This window comes from Lates calcarifer, unplaced genomic scaffold, assembly GCF_001640805.2.
Source record: "Lates calcarifer isolate ASB-BC8 unplaced genomic scaffold, TLL_Latcal_v3 _unitig_5616_quiver_586, whole genome shotgun sequence".
Lineage (NCBI taxonomy): Eukaryota > Metazoa > Chordata > Actinopteri > Centropomidae > Lates > Lates calcarifer.
The window spans coordinates 247,911-269,107 of record NW_026117620.1 but is presented as its reverse complement, the minus strand read 5'-3'; the positions used below and the strand labels follow the sequence as shown (position 1 = coordinate 269,107).

The following is a 21,197-nucleotide window of genomic DNA, read 5'->3' as shown; positions in this document are numbered from 1 at the left end:
TAGAGGGCGCCATATTCTACAGGTTCTGTTGTGTAATGCCCTCTATTGATGATGCATTCTTCATAATGATGGTTCTGCTAAAATCAGGACTGATTAGCTGGATAACGTCACGGTTCCTTAATGGAACCAGTTCAAGAACCAGAGCTAGCGTTCTACAGGTTGGACAGAGGATGGAGAAGACTTCGATCAGCCATCTTGCTACTACTGTTTAAGTCCACTGTGTATTGTGTAACGTCCTCCGTTAATGACGCATCCTTGATTACAATGGTTCTGCTCAAAACTGGTAGAAACACCGACTCGTTCACTGGACTGAATCCTGAATGAAACCGGTTCAAGAACCAGAACTAATCTGGTGTTAAAGGGGAATCTGTGATGCTGTAGATTCTCCATCGGCTGATTTCTTGATATTTTTAGTGAGAATCAGCAGCTCCGTTGTTACTGCTCCGGTTGAGTCTCACGGCTCTCATTGTAAATGTCGCGTTTACATGCATATTTCTGTTTTCGACCTCTGCCTTTCCCTCTTTTCTCATAAAAATATAGATTACAGCCACTCAAAGTCATTATATTGATGTTTTTATGCCATGAGTGTTGAAGCCAAACACAATTTTCCATTCAGTTCCTACAAACTAACTATTAAACAAGACGTCCTGCTGCCAAACACCAAAAACTGTGAGCACAAACACAAACAGAGGAAAAAATTATTGAGAAAATTGCAGTGACATCGAACAGATGTCTGTCTCTGTCCGTCTCTCAGCCTACAGTCATTCCTTCCTGCCCACACCTCCTCATACCATCACCATGACTGAGAGGCTGAAGACTCAAAGAGAAAAGAAAATATTCATCGTTTCGCCTCAAAACATCACTTTTCTACCACTGGTTTCTAATTTCACTGCTTTAAAAGCTCTTATATTATCATCAAGAGGCACTACAAAGCAATTTTTTTCAAATGAATCCACATTTAAACATCATTACCACAGAGAAATAACATAAAACTGGTAATAAACTTGATGAAGATTGGGTGATTGAGAGGATTAAGCAGAATAAAATGAGAAAGTTTGTGTTTCTGTCGACTGAAGATGAATCTATATTCGCCTCCTGCTGATCTTTGTGGACTCTGTGGTGTTTTTACCAGCTAATGTGACGTTGTGTGATGTAGAGGTGTGATTGAAAATATCTCTCGCTTCACAAAATTGTTCAACAACCTCAGTTTAAAGCCAAAAACTCCAGGGTGAGGAGGCTGTCAGATCTCTCCTCTGATTGGTCAAATACAGTCACATGTGAGGTCACCAACAACCAGCAGAGGTCAACAAAGGTCGGACATTAATTAATATGTAGTTTCATAACAGTCCAACACACACACAGACACACACAGACACACACTCTGCTGCAGGGACCGTTGGGTTTGATGGTGGAGGCTGGACTTCACTGATAAATGACTGGGCGTTGTTTTCTGTGTGTGTGTGTGTGTGATGGGGGTGGATGGTCTCTTCCCTCTTCCTGTGCAACTCCCCCACCACACACACACACACACACACACACACACACACACACACACACACACACACACACAGAGACAAACACACTTAGGACCAGTCTGAGTTCTGTGCTCCCATCATGGTTGACTGGGGACCGGGTTAAACGCTAACTTCCTCTGCCTGGGGTTATAATGTGTGTGTGTGTTTTTGTGCATATATGTGTGTGTGTGTTCAGTCAGTACACACTGATATAATGGCGGCAGCACCAGGCGGTGTTTAACCTCTCTCTGCAGCGGCTGTTCTGGGCCTGAATTTAAAATACCTCCATTTAAAGTTTAATAACTTCTCACATAAACGTCCAAAAAAATCAAAGTTAATGGATTAAAGTGAAGAAACTGCAACATTAAATGAACAAACACACGTTAAATTACTTCATTTGTCCATCTCCATGAAAGTATAGGACACTGAACACAAATTAAAAGCATATACTCTCAGTGTTCTTGTTGCTATGATTTAAACACCTTTAAATGGCCTCATATTATTACTTGCAGTAATAATAAAACTAATAATAGCTCTTAAAAACATCTGCTTTCACATAATTGTAGCTTAGCTCTGGTTAAAAAAGCTACTTTTGCCTGTAAATGTATTGTCGACACTGCAGAAAGAGGTTAAACTGCAACTTTATTTAATTTAAAGAAAGTCATGCCTCCTTCTGATTGGCCGACAGGTGACAGGTGTGTTACGTCGTACCTGTGCATGTTGCCGTTGGTGGTGAACGTCTGTCCACAGATGCTACATTTGTACGGCCTCTCCCCGCTGTGGACCAACATGTGCCGGTCGAGCGACGAGGCCGAGCTCAGGCACTTCCCACAGATGCTGCAGGAGTGGTCCGTCGCTCCGGTGTCGGCGTTGTGCTGCAGGAGAGGAAGGAAAACACCTGTCAGATTACACCTGTTAAAGTACTACAACTACTGTAAACAGGCACGTTAACGTTGTTATTATTATCGTCTATTAATTCTTTAACAACAACACACACTGACACAAACAAATAAAACAAAACACTAACTGAAGTTTTATGAGCGTACTGTTGGAGTTAGTTTTCATTCACCTGTCTGATGTGCATGGTGAGCTGGTGTTGTGTTTGACAGCTCTTGTCGCACAGCGGACAGATATAAGATGAGCTGTCGTCTTTGGTGTCCTGAGAAAAAAAAAAAACAGGTTAATGTTAGAATAATATTTTGTGTAATTAAAGATTAAAGTCTGGTTTTATTCTGTTTTTTTTACTGTCGACAAACTAACTGTAAAGTGTAGGGATGTATTTTATTTCTCTGTGTCGTCCTGCTGCCACAAATAATCACTGCAGCACCAAACGTGGATTCATCCGCCGCTGAAAATAGTCCCCAACAAAAGTTTTAAATATTTCCTCACACACACACACACACACACACACACACACACACGCACACACATCAGGAAGCAGCACTTTCCTTTTCCTGTTTCAGCCGCAGGAACTGATGACACAGCGAGGAATGTTGCAGTGCATGATGGGAGACGAGAGAGGAGGAAGAGGAGAGGAAACAGCAAGAGGAGACAAGGAGAAGACGGGAGGAGATGAAATGAGGAGAGGAGACAAGGATAGGAAACAAGGAGAGAGGAGAGGAGACAAGGAGAGGAGAGTAAATAAGCAGAAAGGAACCAAGGAGAGAGAGCAAGGAGAGGAAATAAGGAGAGGAAACAAGGAGAGGAAATGAGGAGACAAGGAGAGGAAACAAGGAAGGAGTGTAAACAAAGGGAGGAGAGTAAATAAGGAGAAAGGAACCAAGGAGAGAGAGCAAGGAGAGGAAATAAGGAGAAGAGAGGAGAGGAAATAAAGAGAGGAGAGGAAACAAGGAGAAGACACAAGTAAACAAGAAAGGAAAGGAGACGAAGGAGACAAGGAGAGTAAACGAGACAGAGTAGAAGAGGAGAACAAAAAGTGAAAGTGGAGTAAAACCACATTGATCAGAGCAGAGACCCTGAGGAGGCGTGATGAGACTCTACTGGTTTCTACTGACGGTCAGGGATGAATCAGAGCAGCAGACTTTTATAACAGGAAACAAAATGGCTGCTAATATCTGATATTCCTGTTTATACGCTTGTTTTCTTTGTTAGAAAACTAAAGTAAATAATAATGAACAGAATAAAAATGATGTTATTTGTCTTTTTAAAATTGAAGCCCATGATTTTCTTGTATTAATGTGATAATCAGGTCATGTGATCGTCTGTAACTCGTCAGCGTTTCGTGAAACTTCCCCATTTGCTGTAAACACAGACGGCTCGCCACACAGGAAGTGATGCAGCTGCTGCGTCTGGTTTGTTTGGAATAAACAGAAGAAGAAGAAGAAGAAGGAGAAGTGTGTTGTGACGAGAGCAAGCGGCTGAAACATGAGGACGGGAGCGCCGCCTGCAGCCTGGGAGAGGAGGGGTGTGTTTGTTTTGCGTACCTGGTTGCGTCGTGCGTTGCGGCTGGGTGGGGCTCTCATGGCTGCTGTGAGTGACTTGCTGGGGGAGGGGCTTGAAGCAGAGAGGAAGACATTTTAAACACATTTTAAACACATTTATCACCTTTAGTTATGTTATTTTTATTATTAAAGGAGGGCGGGTGGAGTTTTCACCTCGGGGAGGGCCCGGCGGAGGAGTTGGCCGAGGTGACTCCACTCTCTCCTTCTCCATCTCCTCCGCCGTTGATGGTCCCTGCTGCCGACATCACCGTTGACATCATGGCGTTGATGGAGGACAGGTCGCCTCCTCCTTCAGCTCCCATGATTCCTCCTCCTCCTTCTCCGCCGCCGCCACCACCTCCTCCTCCACCTCGGTCTCCATTCTGTAGCTTCTCTCCTCCACTCGCTGCCGCCTCCATCACTCCGTTAACCGCTCCTGGAGGAGGAAAGATTTAATACAGGTGAAATTTGAGGAGAAACTTCTTGGGCTAAAATCGACCAAATTCTGAATGAGGTTTTGTACCTTTGAGGTTACTGTGCGTTTTCTCCTCTGTTAGCTCCACCTCCTCCTCGTTTATCTCAGTGTTGGCTCCTCCCCCTTCTCGCAGCTCCTCTGTGGAGTTTTCCATGACTGCTGAAATATGAAAAACAACACAAATTTAACCTATATACACACACAGCTAGGGCCATTTCTGCTTATTTCGTCAAAATTAAATCTGCCACACCAAACTCCATTGAAAAATCTGGCAATTTAATGTTTTTCAATTGGGATTGGCTCAAGACCCCATCACATCTCTCAAGGAAAAGTGGGTACACCAAACTCCATTAAAAAATCTTGCAATTTATGTTTTTTGGGCATATTAGTAACCATTAAGAGCTTGTACAGTTGCAGTTTAAACATTTTATCAATCACCAGAATCAACTAATAGCTTCAGCATAAGAATGATTCACCATGCAAGACTTGTGTCAATTTAAATTCATTTTATAACCTTGCATATTGTACGTGAGTAAAAGAAAATTGTGTGTAATCTGTATTTTCTCTCATTTTAAAACACAACAGTGTTTTTGCTCATAACTCTTACATAACAGCATCCTTAGCTGCTGCCTGTGCTTCCCTGTCACTTCCTGATTTATTTTGACAGTAGAAACACAGATGAAGACGTGAAGTGTGACAGCAGAGGACGGCAGCCATGACCTTTGATCTATAAGAGCAGCTTTGGCTCAGCGCCGACTGGACCAGAGGGGACAAAATGTGGGGTTTTACAATCCTCACACCTGCCTCTAACATTAGCACGGCCGAGAGACATAGAGACATAAAGGGGGGAGAGAGGAGAGAGAGGGAAGTCGATGTGTTTTTCTGTCTGTGATGGGAGATTTAAAAGATTTTCTGGGTGTTTGTGAGGGAAAATAAGAATTCGTATGAAATGCAGTGGCTGAGGAGAGATGGAGGAGAAAGAGGCAGAGTGATGGAAGAGAAGAAGAAGAGGGGTTTTCTCAGAGAGGAGAGCAGAAGAAGAGAGCTAATTGCTGTTTCCTGTTTGGCAGCCCCCACAGGAAGACGCTCTCCAGAACCGGCCACTTCCTCCTCCAGCTCAGCTCAGAAAGAGGCTGTGTGTGTGTGTGTGTGTGTGTGTGTGTGTGTGTGTGTGTGTGTGTGTGTCGGAGGGTGGGAGAGAGTGTTTGACATTCCTCTTTCAAAGCAAAACCCAAAGAGAAGGAAGAGAGAGAAGCAGCGAACACACACAGAGAGAGAAAGCCTTAAAATGATGAAAAGTTCAATGGAGTTTGGTGAGAGCAAAACTACAGGAGAAGCTGCAGCAGCGACGACAGAGGGAATAAAGTTAAGATGATCAATTTATGTCAGTTTTGGTTCTTTCAAACAATGTGAGCAGCTAGTACCGTGTTCAACCTATTTAATGAAAGTTAAAAAACAAAAACAGCCTGAAACTATGGAACAGGAACTCGTACAGAAGTGAAAGTATAAAAAGTACAAAACAAGAAAAAGCCATAGTATCATCTATAAAGTTTGGACTAATATCTCTGTGAGTGTCCATAAAATAGTACACATCAAATCTGAACTGAGATTTTGTATGATTTAAGAATTCTTCAATGATGCGACGTGTCTTTTGCCAATTTTACTGTTTTTAAATGAATTAGCTCATATAAGTAAAAGTAATGTAAATGAAATTATAATTTGATTTAAATCACAAATCACACAGTGATGTAGCTGTTTGAAACGGTTGAAATAAGTATTTTTTCTGCTAGCATGGCCAAGAAATAAACAGATTTGTTCAGTGTACATAAATGAAGAGGTTTTAAAAATGGAAGTAATTGAAGAAAAAAGAAAAAACGCTAACAAATTGCCAAAAAACTGCTTTTATTTATCATTTTTGACTGCTCCGATGGGTTCCTGTAGACCAGAACACAGGTAGGTGGGTAGCTACTTTATCAGCATGCTAACATCAAAGGAAAGAAGAACGGAATGCTCACTGAAACCCGAGCCTCTTCACAGTATTACCGTATATCATACAGTATATGTGCAAAGGAAAAAAGATTGTAACGACTGCAGAGACTAAGCTAGTCACATTATTACCGTATATCATATAGTATATGTGCAAGGAACCGAGCCAGAATTGGAAACGCAAACATGGTGTCGTTTGAAAGGCCTCATTAAGAAATAATTACTTTAAAGTTTCACACACAAACCACTCCAATTATAGTAACAGGAATACGTTAAAAAATCTTTATAATTTATTTTATAGCTCAATTTTAAAATATTTTGGTAAATATTTAGTTTGTTTTTTTGCAACCTGATCAATAAAGTTTTCTCTAAACTTTACCATCCTGACTTGGACGCGACATTTTGAAACCAAGGGAGAAGACGAAGGGGAAGAAATGAAAAGTAAACAGAGAAAGAAAGGGTGAAGAGAGGATGAGAGGAGCTCTGCGAGTGACTGGTGACAACTGGCCAAGAGTGTGTGTGTGTGTGTGTGTGTGTTGTGTTTCCAGTGACCTCTGCTTGTATCACTGCTCTTACATGACAAACTGTAACATGGTCGTGGCAGGTGCATCGACACACACACACACACACACACACACACATCTGAAGTTTATCCCCGGATTGTTTTTTACATTAGCATCATTCGTCTTAGCACAGCACACACACACACACACACACTCTCGGCCGCTGTGATTGGCTGATGGAGTGCTCAGGCAGCACTTTTTACAGCCTGCAGAAACGAACGGCAACAGATGGCTGCAAGAGGAGAGAGGAGGGAGGGAAGGGATGCAGAGGAGGGAAAGACAAGGAGAGAAGGAGGTTTGCTAGAAAAGGAAGAAAGGATGCAGGAGAAGAAGAGAGCGAGGAAGATGGAGGGTGAACAGAAAGAAAGAGGTGAAAGATGGATGTTAGGAAAAAGGAAGCAAGGCAAGAGTTTTATTTATGTGTTGTTTTCCCCAGTTTTAATTTTTTATTCCTATGCTTGACGATCAATAAAGTTTATCTTATTTATTCTTATCCAATTATATCTAGTTTTTAAAATGATCGTGGAAGTAATAATTACCTGCAGCCCTTCACAGGTGTAAGTACACCTGAAGCTGATAAGAATATTAGTGTTGAACAAAACTCAAATCCCTACAAGTGTACAAATAGTTTATGTAGTTTAGTTCATACTTGTCCTGTTTAAATGTACTTTTATGCAGCCTAGTTTTCTTAATGCCTTTTTTAAATGGTATTAAGAAAAGGCATTAGAAACCCGCCTCCTCTGCTCTGAAAACCTCACACTGACCTGCTGGTGGCGCTGGAGGAAAAGTCACCAAAAATCAGTGGCTTTAACAAACACGAACGTCTGCAAAGAATTTCATGACGATTCATCTCGAATCAACAACTTAAAGAACACGAAAACCAATTTAACAGTGGCCCATTCCTGGATCAATAACTATTAATCAGTCAGAGCTGATCAAACCTACTCACAGTGTGTGTGTGTGTGTGTGTGAATTTCTGTCTACACTGCAGCACACATGACTCTGCAGATGAATATGTGTGTGTGTGTGTGTGTGTGTGTGTGTGTGTGATAGCTGATGTTACTACATCTGTTCCCAGCCATCATTCTCACACCGGCTCTGACACTCCCTCCTGATTCACACACACACTCATTCAAACACACACACACACACACACACACACACTGACATTCTTGCACATCCATGCAAAAGCAGAAAAAAAGGTCACCATGTGGGAGCCAGGGAGTAAATGGATGTATCTGTGTGCGAGTGTGTGTTTGTGCGTTTCTGTGTTTGTTTGAGTGTGTGTTTGTGTGTTTGGCTCAGAGAGACAACTTTTCCATCACACAAACACACTCATAAAAATACACTCACACAAAGTGCTGCAAACAAAGAACGGCGCTCTATTTATCCATCCCTGCCTCCTCTGTCTTTCTCTCTGACTTCATCACTCCATCCACGCCTCCTCCTTCATCTCTCCTCCTCCTCTTCCTCTCTCTGATTAATTCACAATCAAAATAGCTCCAACTTGTGGATAGCCCAGTTGTAATTACAAGTTAGGAAAGTAGAGAGCTCAGATTAAATCCAAATTTGGTTCTTAATAACAGAGAAATATTCAAAATAAACAAGCACAGAGTGACTCTTCATGTGAGTCAAAACCTTTAACTTAACAATTAAACATTAAAAATACAATAAACAACATTTTCTGCTACATCCTCACGGTTAAGTGTTTTTAACTCATGTTAGAATATGAAATATGAGTAACTGTGTTTAGTTACATTATCTAAAAGGATTACTTTTTAAAGTCTGCATTATTCACTCACAGTTTAGTTGAACACTTGCTTCCTACTTTGCCAAATTGCTAACATTGCCTGTTAGCATAGAAGCTAAGCAAGTCTAGCTAACAAACAACAACAGCATGCAGGATGTGTACTATATTTCTGACCAATTATCTCTATCTATCGATATATAAATACCTTCCTAAATTTAAACAACCGTTTGAGAGCTGCAACTCTATGGTAGCGAGCTAGCTTCCTCACTCTGTGCAGCATCGCAGATTTACAGGGACAACAGACGAGATAAAAACAGCCTTTTCTGGTGCTATTTTTGCTTTAAGATGATTAGCTGTATGTTAGCGTGTAATCTATGGTGAAATACATTTTAAAAGTAACCCTCCCATCACTTCCCTCAGTCTCACACCAACACAGAGTTAATGGCAGAAATCACCGGCTGAGACACACTGACCTGTCAGGTCGCCTCAGAGTGACATTATGGATGTTAAACTTACCAAAAGATGAAAAGAGAAGCTGAGTTTGAAGTTAGCGTTTACCAGTTAAGAGTTACCTGGTAACGCAGCAGGAGACAGGAAGCACTGTTTCCATGGTTACCTGCTGTTTAATTAAACCCAGGCACTTGGAATGGTAGTTAAACTGTTAAACCTATCTTTTAAATGATTTTAGCTAACAATAAATAAAGAGATTAGAAATAAGCAGAGCTGAATAACTGGTTGATCAACAGCAAAGATTTAAAGTTAGTTATATTTTCCAGAAGTGAAGCTGAAGCATCAGATTCTCAGTCTCATTTTCTTGCTTTCAGTCAAACTGAGGTCAATGATTTCACAACATAAACCTCCCACTGTGTGAGGCACCTGTGTGAATACGTAACCCAGTGACAGTCATTACAGACGAGGAGGAGGAGGAGGAGGAGTGATGGTGGGGTGGGGGATGGATGGATGAACGGATGTGTAGGGATGGAGGGAGGTAGAAAAGTTTCCCTGGTCATCCAGACCCCATAAATCCTCTCCATCCCTGCCTACTTTCACCTGACGTAACAGCTGAGACAAAATCTGGACAGCAGAGTCCCAGCAGGAGTCTGCCTCAAGTTTCTATTACTTCACTAAGAGTAAAAACCCAGTTAACTAAAGTGTGTGAATCACAAGGACTTCTTTTGTTGTTACTTTAAATGTGTAATGTCTCTTAATATAATTGTATTGTCTAAACAACTGAAAAATCCTCTGAAATATACCTGAATTATACTGAGTTAACAGGCTGCATAGCAAACTTCAGTAGCCTTCATTAGCTAAATAGCATTGGGACTACAACTTATCCTTATGTTTCAATTAACTGATTAATCACTGAGTTTACAAAAAGTCAGAAAACATTGAAACACCTATCATGGGTTTCTAAAATCACTCAGTAATCAGCTAATTTATGCTAACTCCTAACTTAGTGACATTTAGTGATACTAACAGCTTTTAAGCTAACTAGCATTGTGTGACACTTGTAGCATCCTGAGGAAGTCTGAGGTTTTGTTAGTTTTTGCTAAGTTAAATGACATTACAGCCTAAACTCCACTAGCTAATCAGTGTTAGCAGTGGTAGCCTAGCATTAGCAGGTAGCATTGTTAGAGTATAGATGCTACATGGAAAGTTCTGCCATGCTAGTCAGGTTAGCCCCTGGATGACAGTGCTGTTATGGCTGAGACAGAGCTTATATCTTTAATTTTACTCAACAAAATAATATATAATATAATAATGTTTTGTTTTGCTTTTATGTTATTTAATGTTTTTTCCTGTAGTACCAAAAATGTTATTTAGCTTTAAGCTAAATAACGTTAGCAGCCTGATAGCAGGTTAGCATCTTTTACAGCCCCAGAGAGCCAGAGGCAAACTGACAAAACTGACACCTGCTGTAGAAAACAAACAGCCCCACAGGACTGTCTCATCCTCAACTGTCTTTTTTAACTCTTCCTCTTTTTTTTATCTATCCTCCATTTATATTTATATTTATATCGCTCTCTTTTAGCGAGGTGAGATATTTCTATCGCTGTGTCCTCCTGGGTGTCGGCTAACACTGTGTTTAGCAGTAGAGACATGAAGAGAGGGATGGAGGGATGTATGGGTAGATGGATGGAGGGGTGGGGGGAGGACAGGATCCGGTGACCATATGTTGGCTATTTATTACCTCCTTCTAACTGCTGCTCTTTTTCCATCTATCTCCTTCATCTCATTCAAACTGGCTTCACACACATGCAGGCAGAAAACAAGTGGACATTCCTTTAAATATACCCACCGCTTTAGCCTGTCTTTATTCAACCAGTGCTAACTGTTTTAGCCTCAATTTCCATTTTCATATACAGGATATGTGACTAAGCTGATCATTTATCTAAATACAAGCATTTGACTTGAGCCTTGTGTAAATTCATCAACACACCACACAAATATTAATACAAGCTAAGGCTAATCTAAGGCTAATTAAGATGCTAACTGGTAAAATGCCATGTCAGTTTTTGGGAGTACTATAAAACAAATCAACACAAAAGTTGTAACCATACTACAACATTCAATTACTAATATTGATAATGGATGATCACAATTATCACTAGCATCTGAAGCTAAATAGCAAGTCACAAGCCAGATTTGCTTCATTGATAAATATTAATGCTGACAGCTGAAGTCAGTTAGCTCAGTTAACTGTATATGATCATAGAGGCGTGGATGCTAATTAGCCTAAAAAAGCTATCTTGCTCCACCAAGTACAGGTGATGGCAGCTGAAGCTTAATAGCTTTAGTCAGCTGATGCTTACCGTTGTGAATTAAGGCTAATCTAGCTAAATATTAGCAAACAGATGGAATGTTTATTTACACTATATTGCAGTTTAATATATATTCTGACAAAAAAAAAGTTTTTATATGCTGAATGAATCTGATGCTATTTATGCTCAAGTTACGTTAGCATAAATAACAACGTTTGTTACCAATGACAAAACAGGACCACATGAACATGAAGTCATTTTACACCATGCTAACTGTGTACCATGGTGTGGTACTAGCATCTGAAGCTAATTAGAATACAAATCTATCTTTGCTCCACTGGCAGAGTACTGATGCTGGCAGCTGAAGCTAATTAGCTTAAGTCAGCTGGATCAACTTTTCAGCTGCGGGAGTTTCATCTAATTACGCCTCATTCCTAAAATGGCAGCTTAAAATTCAGCTGTGCTGCAAATTATTTTTTAGAATAACTGAGGTGGAATCTGTTGACAAAAACTATGAAGGTGGTTTAATGGTTTTAGTAGAAACTCAAATCAGATGCGACTGCTTGAATAGTCTGTTCTGTTTTCTTTGCACTTGTGGCAATGATTTGAAAGAAAAATTTCCACAAATTAAACAGCATTTTGGGGGGAAAAAAAATCTAGTTTTTCCTCTTGCAAAGACGGATATATAACAGTGATTGAGAGAAGTGATGCTGGTATTTCTGATAATCAGCATGGTAACCAAACTAGCTGCAGAAACTGAAAGAATCTCTCTCTCTCTCTTTATCTCTTTCTGTTTCTGAGTCTCTCGACCACAACAGGAAGCTCACACTCACGGGAGTCACAAGAGAGCGCTTTGCTGCTTCCCCATGTGTGAGCGAGTTCGGAGCGAGAGAGATTGATGGGTATTCTCTCTCTCTCTGTCTCACTGACCTCCCCCCTGTTGCCTCTCCCCTTCCTCCCAAACCACCATCTAACACTCAGCTGCCATTACCCATCCTCCACTGCTCCTCCACTCCCCTCGCTGCAGTACTTTGCCCTAACTTGTTAACACACACTTATGAAACTAAACAGAATATCCCAAGGCAGATACAAGGGTTTCTCTTTAAGCAGCATGGACAAAAGTATGTGGACATCCCATGTGATTGGTTATATGCGATCGCTGATTCTGGAACTTGTAGTTACGATTAGGAAAGTCTCTCTGAAAGCTTCTTCTTGCATTAAAAAGTACGTAAATGCTGGAAATGTCGTGTTTGTTTTCTGGGTAGAACGACAATGTTTGAAGAAATGTCGCAAACATTTGTGTCTTTCACTTTTATAACTGTTTCTGTTTTTAAATATTGCAAATATATTATTATTGCATTGTTGCAAAAGCAATAAAATTCCATTCAAATTTTGCAACAATTTTAACCAGAAATCATCAGAAGAAAATCGAGATAAACAGCTAGCAGCGCTAACTTTTCTGTCAGGCCTTTGCCGAGCATAAAAACTCTGGTGTACGTCGTGTACTTGTTTCCATCTTTTTCTTTATCAGAATAACATCTTTTCATACACCGAACACACATGTATAACTGTGCGATTCTTGTCTTATTTTTATAATAAAATAAAAGAATTTTACTGTGTAAATTTATTACTTTTTTGTTGTTTTAAAACCTATCTATTTTTCATGTTGTGACGGGGGTGTCCACATACTTTTGGCCACATCTTGTTTCCATCTTTTTTTCCCTTTTTCCATTTTTTTGTTGCAAAATCTGCTAAATTTAGTCCAAACTTTTTCTGCAAGACGACGACAACTGGATAAACTTTGCACGGTAACAACCCCGACTCTCCCTCTGCTCATCCTCTTCTCTCCTCCCTCTCGTCTTTCCTAGTCTCCCCCTCCTCCTCCCCTCTCTTTCTCTTGCATCATCTTGTCTTTCAGGCTCTTCCCTCTCTCTCTCTCTCTGGAGTTTGTTACCCTGCAGCTTGGTTACAGATTAACCGGGGTGTGTGTGTGTGTGTGTGTGTGTGTGTTGTGTGTTTGCGGTGCAGCGCAGTGGAGTTTAGACCCGATGTGATAAAGTGTTGAGATAGCATCGACGGTGTGTCAGCTCTACTGTACCACATACCAGAGGGGGGAGGCCGAGGGGGGAGGGGAGCGTCTCAGCCAACCACTGAACCCTGACTGTGGAAAATGTCTGCCAGCTCTCAGCCAATCAGGACGCAGATTCCTCCACTCTCAAACACACACACATTCATCCCGTCTGTGTTTCACCGTCCCATCTTTATCTCCTTACTTTGTTCTTTATGGACTGAACGATCAATTTTTCCACTCACTTATTAATCGATTGGTTTATAAAATGACTGCCACAGCTTCCCAGAGCCCAGGGTGACGACTTTAAATGCTTTTTTTTTGTTTGATTAAAACTTTAAAGCTTTAAAAATAACTAAAACTTCTTTAGCCAATACAAAAGTCCATTTAAAATTCAGCAGATTTAAGGACTTCTCTTCTATGTGAATGATCCTTTTAGTTTAGTTTGTATTTCATGTCTAAGTTGATGAATAATTTCTAATCATACTCCCAAAACTTTTTACATAAAACATTTTATCTTTATTAATCTACTTCATTCTACTTATATATCTTTTGGGATTTGTTTTGTGTTTTTACAGCTAGAAAATGAATGAGATTCTGATGCAAAAGACTGTCTTGCTAATTTTATTGTATTATTTTGATGATTATCTGTACTTTGTTCATGCAAATGTTAGTTTATGAAACTTATCTAACAGGTGACTCTCCTTGTAAAACAAACTAAGAAACAACAGCAAAAACCCTTTAAATACACCTGACACACCTCAACCTCAGTTAAAGCAGAATTTTAACACTTGCTGCAACAACAATCTCAGGTTTAAATCAGTGACTCAGCCATTAAAGTGACTTAAAGGGAGAAATTTCAGAAGGAAATCTGGGTTCAAACGCTGGTGAAAGTTATAAAACCATGACACAAAGCAGAATAAGGAGCATAAAGAACATGGCATCTAATCCACATCAGGCAAACCTCCATTTTCTGATTTAAAATGATGGCGTGAAGCTGACAGGTGGTCACATGACAGAGAGGCGGAGCAGCAAGCAGCAAGTGAGGCAGGTGTGTTTTTGATTTCTGATCACAGGAAGTGAAAAAACAAACTGATCGGAGGACGGCGGCGAGAAGCGGAAAACGTTCAGGGGAGGGAGGGAGGGATGGACGGCCAGGAACGAGGGAGGAGGCGGTGCAGCGCGATGCAACGGGATGGATAAACACATAGATAGAAAGATAGATAGATAGGAGGAAAGAAGAGAGGAGAGGAGAGAAGGAGAGGCGAGGAAAGGAAACAAAGAGAGAAGAGGAGATGAAACAAGGAAGAAGGAGAGGAGACAAAGAGAGGAGAGGAAAAAAGGAGAGGAAAAGAACTGAGGACAGGAATCAAGAGAAACCAAGGAGAGGAAACAAGGAAAGGAGATAAAGAAGCGTGTCAGGCAGAGCGATGGTTGTGTTTGTTGTGTTCGGCAGGTTAACTGTATGAACACATGAATGAATGAATGAATGAGTGAATGAGTGGAGGGGGTGAAGGGGTGAAAGGAGGGGAAGGAGGAGCATATATTTACCCGTCCTTTTCGTAATGCAACGACCGCTCGCTCGCTCGCTCGCTCGTGTCTCGGGGGCGGGGCGGGAGGGGGGCGGGGTTTGTTGTTGTTGTTGTGTGTGTGTCTGCAACCACTGCTCACACTGCAGGGGGAGAGCACAGAGACACTGTCAGTAACACAACAAACAAACACACAAACACACAAACAAGTTACAGGTGAGCACGTGGCCGAGCGTCGCACCCACGACAGTTTAAAGACAGAATGAACAGTTACACACAAGTTTGATAGAAGCACGAGTCCATGAGGTGAAGAAAGACAACGCAGTGTGTGATCTACAGAGCTCCTGTTGTGTCGAGAAGAGAGAAATCTAACAACAAATCCTCTCATCTGAGAAGCTCAAACAGGTGATTTTCACTTTTTTTCTCCACAATATTTGCTAGAAAAATAAAATAAAATCACTGAAATTGTTTATTTACACTCAGGGACCTCTTTTTAGGAACACCTGCAAAATCGAATGCAATCCAATACGACAGCTCAGACATACATTTCATTCATTATTTCACATTTAAATTTAAATTAATTTCAAGTATTCTTGTGTCTGGTTTATGTTTCCACACGCTGCAGCTCCACAGCACAGAGACCTGTTTTATTCCAAGTAAAAAGTTCAAGTATTTTTTTATTAAACTGGAGGAAAAGTAACAAGTAACGACCGCTTCACTGGACTGAAGTACAAACCTGGAGACAAACACAAAATAAACCCACATATAAACACATGAGTGTACACACACAACAGCAGCAGCTTCAGTTCCGGTATTACACAAAAACCTGGATCCTTGGTTGAAAGTACAGAGGTCAACGTGCAGCGTTTGTGTGCGTTTCCTTCTGTTGCTGTCACTGATACAATCTGGCTGCTCGTCAGATAACACAAACCGTGCAGAGCACCTCAGTGCATCATGGGAGAGAGGGGAGATACCTGGTATCTGCAGATAACATGGAGGCATCCATGACGGCGTAAAAACAAAGGAGGTGTCTGACTGTTGTGTCAAGCTTTTGTGGAAAAACAGGTATTTGGTGGTGTTGCATTCAGGGTAAAAACAGAAAAGTTTGGTTTCTAAATAAATCCTAGCAACCACAGATCGACACACGGACTCTTTATATATTTACAAAGTGTGAAGACAGAGGTTTACATCATTATTTAACAACTTTAATAAGGATATTTTCCTTTGCAGATAAGAAAAGAAAAGATACTGAGCATAAGAATAAACAAAAAGGTGATGTGTGGTGGAAACAGGCTTAAGTGAGCTAAAGATGGAGGGTGGGGGGTGAGCATCAGTGCTGCACAAGGACGATAATCTGCTACAAGGCAAACTGAGGTGAGGGACAGGTGAGGGGTGGATGGACGGAGGAGGAAGAGGAGGAGAGGAAGTGATACAAGAGAGGATGGGGATGCAACAGGCTGCAGAGCTCATGGATGTATTTATGGATGGATGGATGAGGGGAAGGGGGGGGTAAAGAGAAAGATTAAGAGCTTAAAGGGTTGATAAGACTAATCAGGAGGTGACAGAGGATGGGCAGAGAAGAAGAGGAAAGAAAATGTCTGCACCCGTTTTGTGAGTTCCCCCTCTAAACAAAGCCAGAAATGAAACGTATTCCTCCTGTTAGCGCCGGGCTAATTTAAAATGCCCAAACTTTAAATAAAACCAGCGTCACCTGTCCCGTCCTGAGCTTAAAAACAGGTTTTGTAGCTTCTGTTGTCGGTGTTAATGGGCTGGGTATTGTTGCAGATAGAGGGGGGTGTAAGCTGATACAGGGAGGTGCCACGACTCCCACCTAAACCAGGGTTTATCACCATGTTCCCCTCCACCACACAAAGCCCCCGCTAAGCCAGCAGCTAATGAGCTAGCCCCGCTAACTCACTGTAGCACTGTTCTGCTACAGAAACAGCCGGCTGCATTGTTTGTAGCTTTGCGGCGCTAAATGGCTTAAAACTGATAAGGAGAGCAGCCAACATTATAAAGACCGACAGGGTTAAGGTTATGGGTTAATAAAAATGAGACACATTATTACTGTAAAATGACAGAGTCCCTCTCTGAGCCAGAGATACTTGGACCTAATCTTTGAGGCCATTTTGAATGGCGATAGCAAGGTGCTACATGTTAGCATCAAGCATCACAACCCCACTATTCATTCAAGAAATTATGCTGAAATATCACAAAAACTACAAAACTACCAGGGTTCAAATTTAATTTGAATTATATAGATTACTGTTCTGATGATATTTCTGTTAAGGCAGGAAGTGAACTTTAAGCCCTTTTTCCCTCATTTTGATGAGTCATGTTAGCATGCTAAAGTTAGCTTCACAAGAGATGATGCTACTGTGTAAATCTGAAGCAATATAGGAATAATTGCAGAAGAAATGCAGAAAATTGATGTTATTTTTTAACAAAACGGAAAGTTAGAGTTAGCATCTCAGCTCATGTTAGCATGTTAAAAATTCCTAGCGTCACAAATGAGCAATAAAGAGGGATGATATGCTAAAAAAATATAATGTTAATGATGCTAATGTTGCTTATAAATCACTATTTTACCAGCTACCTTCTAAGTGTAGAAAAGTACTTTTGAATAAAGAAAGTTTAGTGTTAGTTTATTAGGTTTCACAGTAATGTTGATCTGGACCATGAAAAGAAGGCTAAGTGCCTTTCACACTATATTTGCTGACAGTGTCTAACCAGATTTCTAACAAGTCAGGACCTGTAAATGATAACTGATGATAATTTATCATCACTGGAACAAGAACATTTAGTTATTCAGCAACGGTGCAAATATAAAAAGGTGAAACCTGCATGTTCCTGCTTCCTGCTTCCATTTTAAATAATCAAAACAAGAACACAATACGCTTTCTGACTGAATCTGCCCATCCACCTTCTTTAAGATGTCTGCTGGGTTTAGCTGCCGTCTTGACTAACTTACAAGCCATGAAACATTAACCAGCAGTGGTGTCGGTGTGTGCTGGTTAGCGTCTGTTACAGAGTAACTGGGTTGACTGGGAATTAACAGGAGGAATGACGATGCAAAACCTGAGAGCGGTTTGTGGATGAAAAGATGCTTCCAACTGTGAAAGGAGGCCGGCAGCGTGGAGCGGGCCTGTAACACACTCTGATGGTAAAAATAACTCGCCGAGCAGGATGAGGAATGTGTGTGTTGAAGAATGCTGCTCTGCTTTTGGTTGACAGGCATGGACAAGTGCAGAGGGCCCGAAGGAGGAGAGGAAACGAGGAGAGGAGGAGAGGAGGAGAGGAAAGAGCTGGAAAGAAGGCGAGAGACTCACGGAGAGGAGGAGGAAAAATGTTTTAGGAGAGAGGAGGATGAAAGACAACAGAGGAGGAGAGGAAAGGAGAAAATAAGAGGAGGAGAAAAAAGATTAAAGAGGAGTTTAAAAAAAGGAGGAGGGAGGAGGAGACAAGACTTTAAAGGAGGAGTCTGACCAATGCATCTTTTCTCTACAGCTAAAATAAGTTATTTAGTCTCAGTTAAAGACACTTGAAACTGGCTTTTAACTAAATTAAAATGACTCCAGAGACACAAAACAACTACAAAGAGACTTGAAACGAGGACAAAGAGATGCAAAACAACTTCAAAGAGACAAAAAATCACTAGAATAATACACAAACACACAACATCTACAAATAGAAGACCAAAACAGACACATAACACAAAGACGTGCAGAACGACCGGAGAGAGGTGCAAATATTGATGATGGATTAACCAGTGAAAAGTCGACGCCTGTTTGTGAATGGATGAACTTTTTGACAACTGACAATAATCACTTCTGTCAATAAAGAATATTTAAGGCATGTTTACATTTACGACCTTTAATGTCGACTAAGGCCTTTTCTCTGTTGTGGGGGGGGTGAACCCAGGAGAAAAAAAAACTTTTCAGGACCTGTAGATACCCTGCTCAACACACACTCAGACACACACACCTGTAGGCAGTTTTACAGGAAACAGGGCGTATCATGACGGCCTGCTGCAGTTTCACAATCCACACTGATACAGTGTGGATGGAGCGGGTCGAGTGAGGTTCAAAGTGAGCACACAGAGAGAGAGAGAGAGAGTGATGATCCAGTGGGTGTGGAGGGAGAGAGCTCGCTGACTAAAAAAAAAGGAAGTGAGAGAAGAAGAAGGAAAACACAAGAAAGAAGTGAACGTCTTGTCACAGAGAGAGAGAGAGAGAATCCAGTCAGACCAGACGAGCCGCTTCACTCCTCATCCCACACTAAACTCTGCCCTGATTGGCCGGCTGCCCGCCAACCTCCATGTAACCTCGAAGCTGATTGGCTGCCAGCAGGACTGTGGCCCTGGCAAACTGCCTGACTCCTGCCTCAAGGACATCAACACCTCCCCCCTCCTACCTCCCCCCCCCCTCTCTGTTTCTCCACAGCATCCTTATCAACTGTTCAAACCACACACAGATGAGTCAGTACATGCAGTTACTGGTTAACTCTGCTCAAGTCTGATCATGTGTCGAGTGACATCTGGAAAAAAAGCTTCTCAGATCTTTCGTATAAACAGTCGAGATGCCGTGACACGCCTCGCAAGACCCTTAACATGTTTTATAACTCACGTATGACGCCTTCAGATGTTTCACGATGACTCTAGTGAAAGATGATTTGCAACACCCCCGAACGGTGTCTGAAAACCTCGCTGCATAGTTTTTAAATTCAAGTGGAAATCCCAAAGTTTCCAGAAAAGCTGATTCACAACAAACTGCACCCTGATGATTTTATCAACATTACAGCCCTGAACCTGGGTCTTATTATAAGTGTCTGACAACATTACAGATATGATTCCTACAGAGATAAAGGTCACTATATCTCAACACCAGACTCCATTGACAAAAACAGGAATTTTACAGAGCAAAACTCAGGAGCTCCTGCCTCCATCTGTTAGTGTGTCTGTGTTACTGTGTGGACTTTCAGTGGTGGAAGAAGTAATCAGATACTTTATAAGTAAAAGTACCACACAATAACTCAAACACACTAACAGATGGAGGCAGGAGCTCCTGAGTTTTGCTCTGTAAAATTCCTGTTTTTGTCAATGGAGTCTGGTGGTGATATATAGTGATGTTTCTTGTTAAACAAAAAGGATGTTACAGCTAAAAACATTAAGGCCTGTGTCTGTGACATGGAGGTACAGTGGTCCTGTTATGCTCTGAGATGCCTCATGACATCCTTTCACTATTTTAGATTTCCTTTAAGATGCGCTAGAGATGCCTTTAAGCCACTTTTGACTTTCTGATTCTTCAGCATAACGTCGGGTCGTCTTACAAAGCTGTTACAGATGCATCACACTCACTTCCTGGATTGTGAGAAACCTAAAAGTTTCTTTAAGATGTGATGATGGCGAGCGGGTGACGTGACGTTCAGAGAGTCGTGGAGTTTGTCAAAGAGAAACTGAGCTGCTGGTTCTGCCCGTCATGACGCAGCAGTATTAGTTCCTGTATTTGAAGACGGACTGATTCCTCATATGAACATGGGAACGAGGAGAAAAAATGAAAAGGCTGCAAAAAGTCACATCAGCTGACTTTTTATGAGCAGCATGAGCGTGTGTGAGGCTGATTTACTGCCTTCTCTTTTTCCAGCTTTCTACTGTAATTACAGCCACAGTGAGGGGAGGGGGGGCAGTAAGTCAGAATGTGAAGGAGGGGTGGGGGTGGGGGGGGTCCCTGTCAACGTGCTGAGCAGCTGTCTCACACACACACACACACACACACACACACAAACAGGTGTCGGAGACAGCCAACGACCTCTGCTCTCTCCTCTGTTAGACCTCTATTCATTCACACCATGCTAACAGATGCTAACCTGGACTCTCTGTGTGTGTGTGTGTGTGTGTGTGTGTGTGTGTGTGTGTGTGTGTCACTAAAAGCTTCATTCACTTGTGAGTCACCAGATGCTAACCTGCACCACCGACTCACAACACGTCTCCTGTCGTTCTGCCAAACACTTGTGCTGCTGCGGCTGCTGTCGTCGTGGTTTTTACCAGGTTGTGTAACACACACACACACACACACACACACACACACACACACTGCACATACATCCACAT

General features: G+C 41.5%; 1 protein-coding gene across 1 annotated transcript in view; it reads right to left on the bottom strand.

Annotated features, from left to right (window-relative positions):
* Positions 1–21,197, bottom strand: part of rreb1a (ras responsive element binding protein 1a) — a 56,897-nt gene that overhangs the window by 16,478 nt on the left and 19,222 nt on the right. The window contains 5 exon segments of the mRNA XM_018663367.2: positions 2,226–2,389; positions 2,584–2,673; positions 3,959–4,028; positions 4,130–4,391; positions 4,479–4,589. Coding sequence (XP_018518883.1) covers positions 2,226–2,389; positions 2,584–2,673; positions 3,959–4,028; positions 4,130–4,391; positions 4,479–4,589 — 697 coding nt within the window.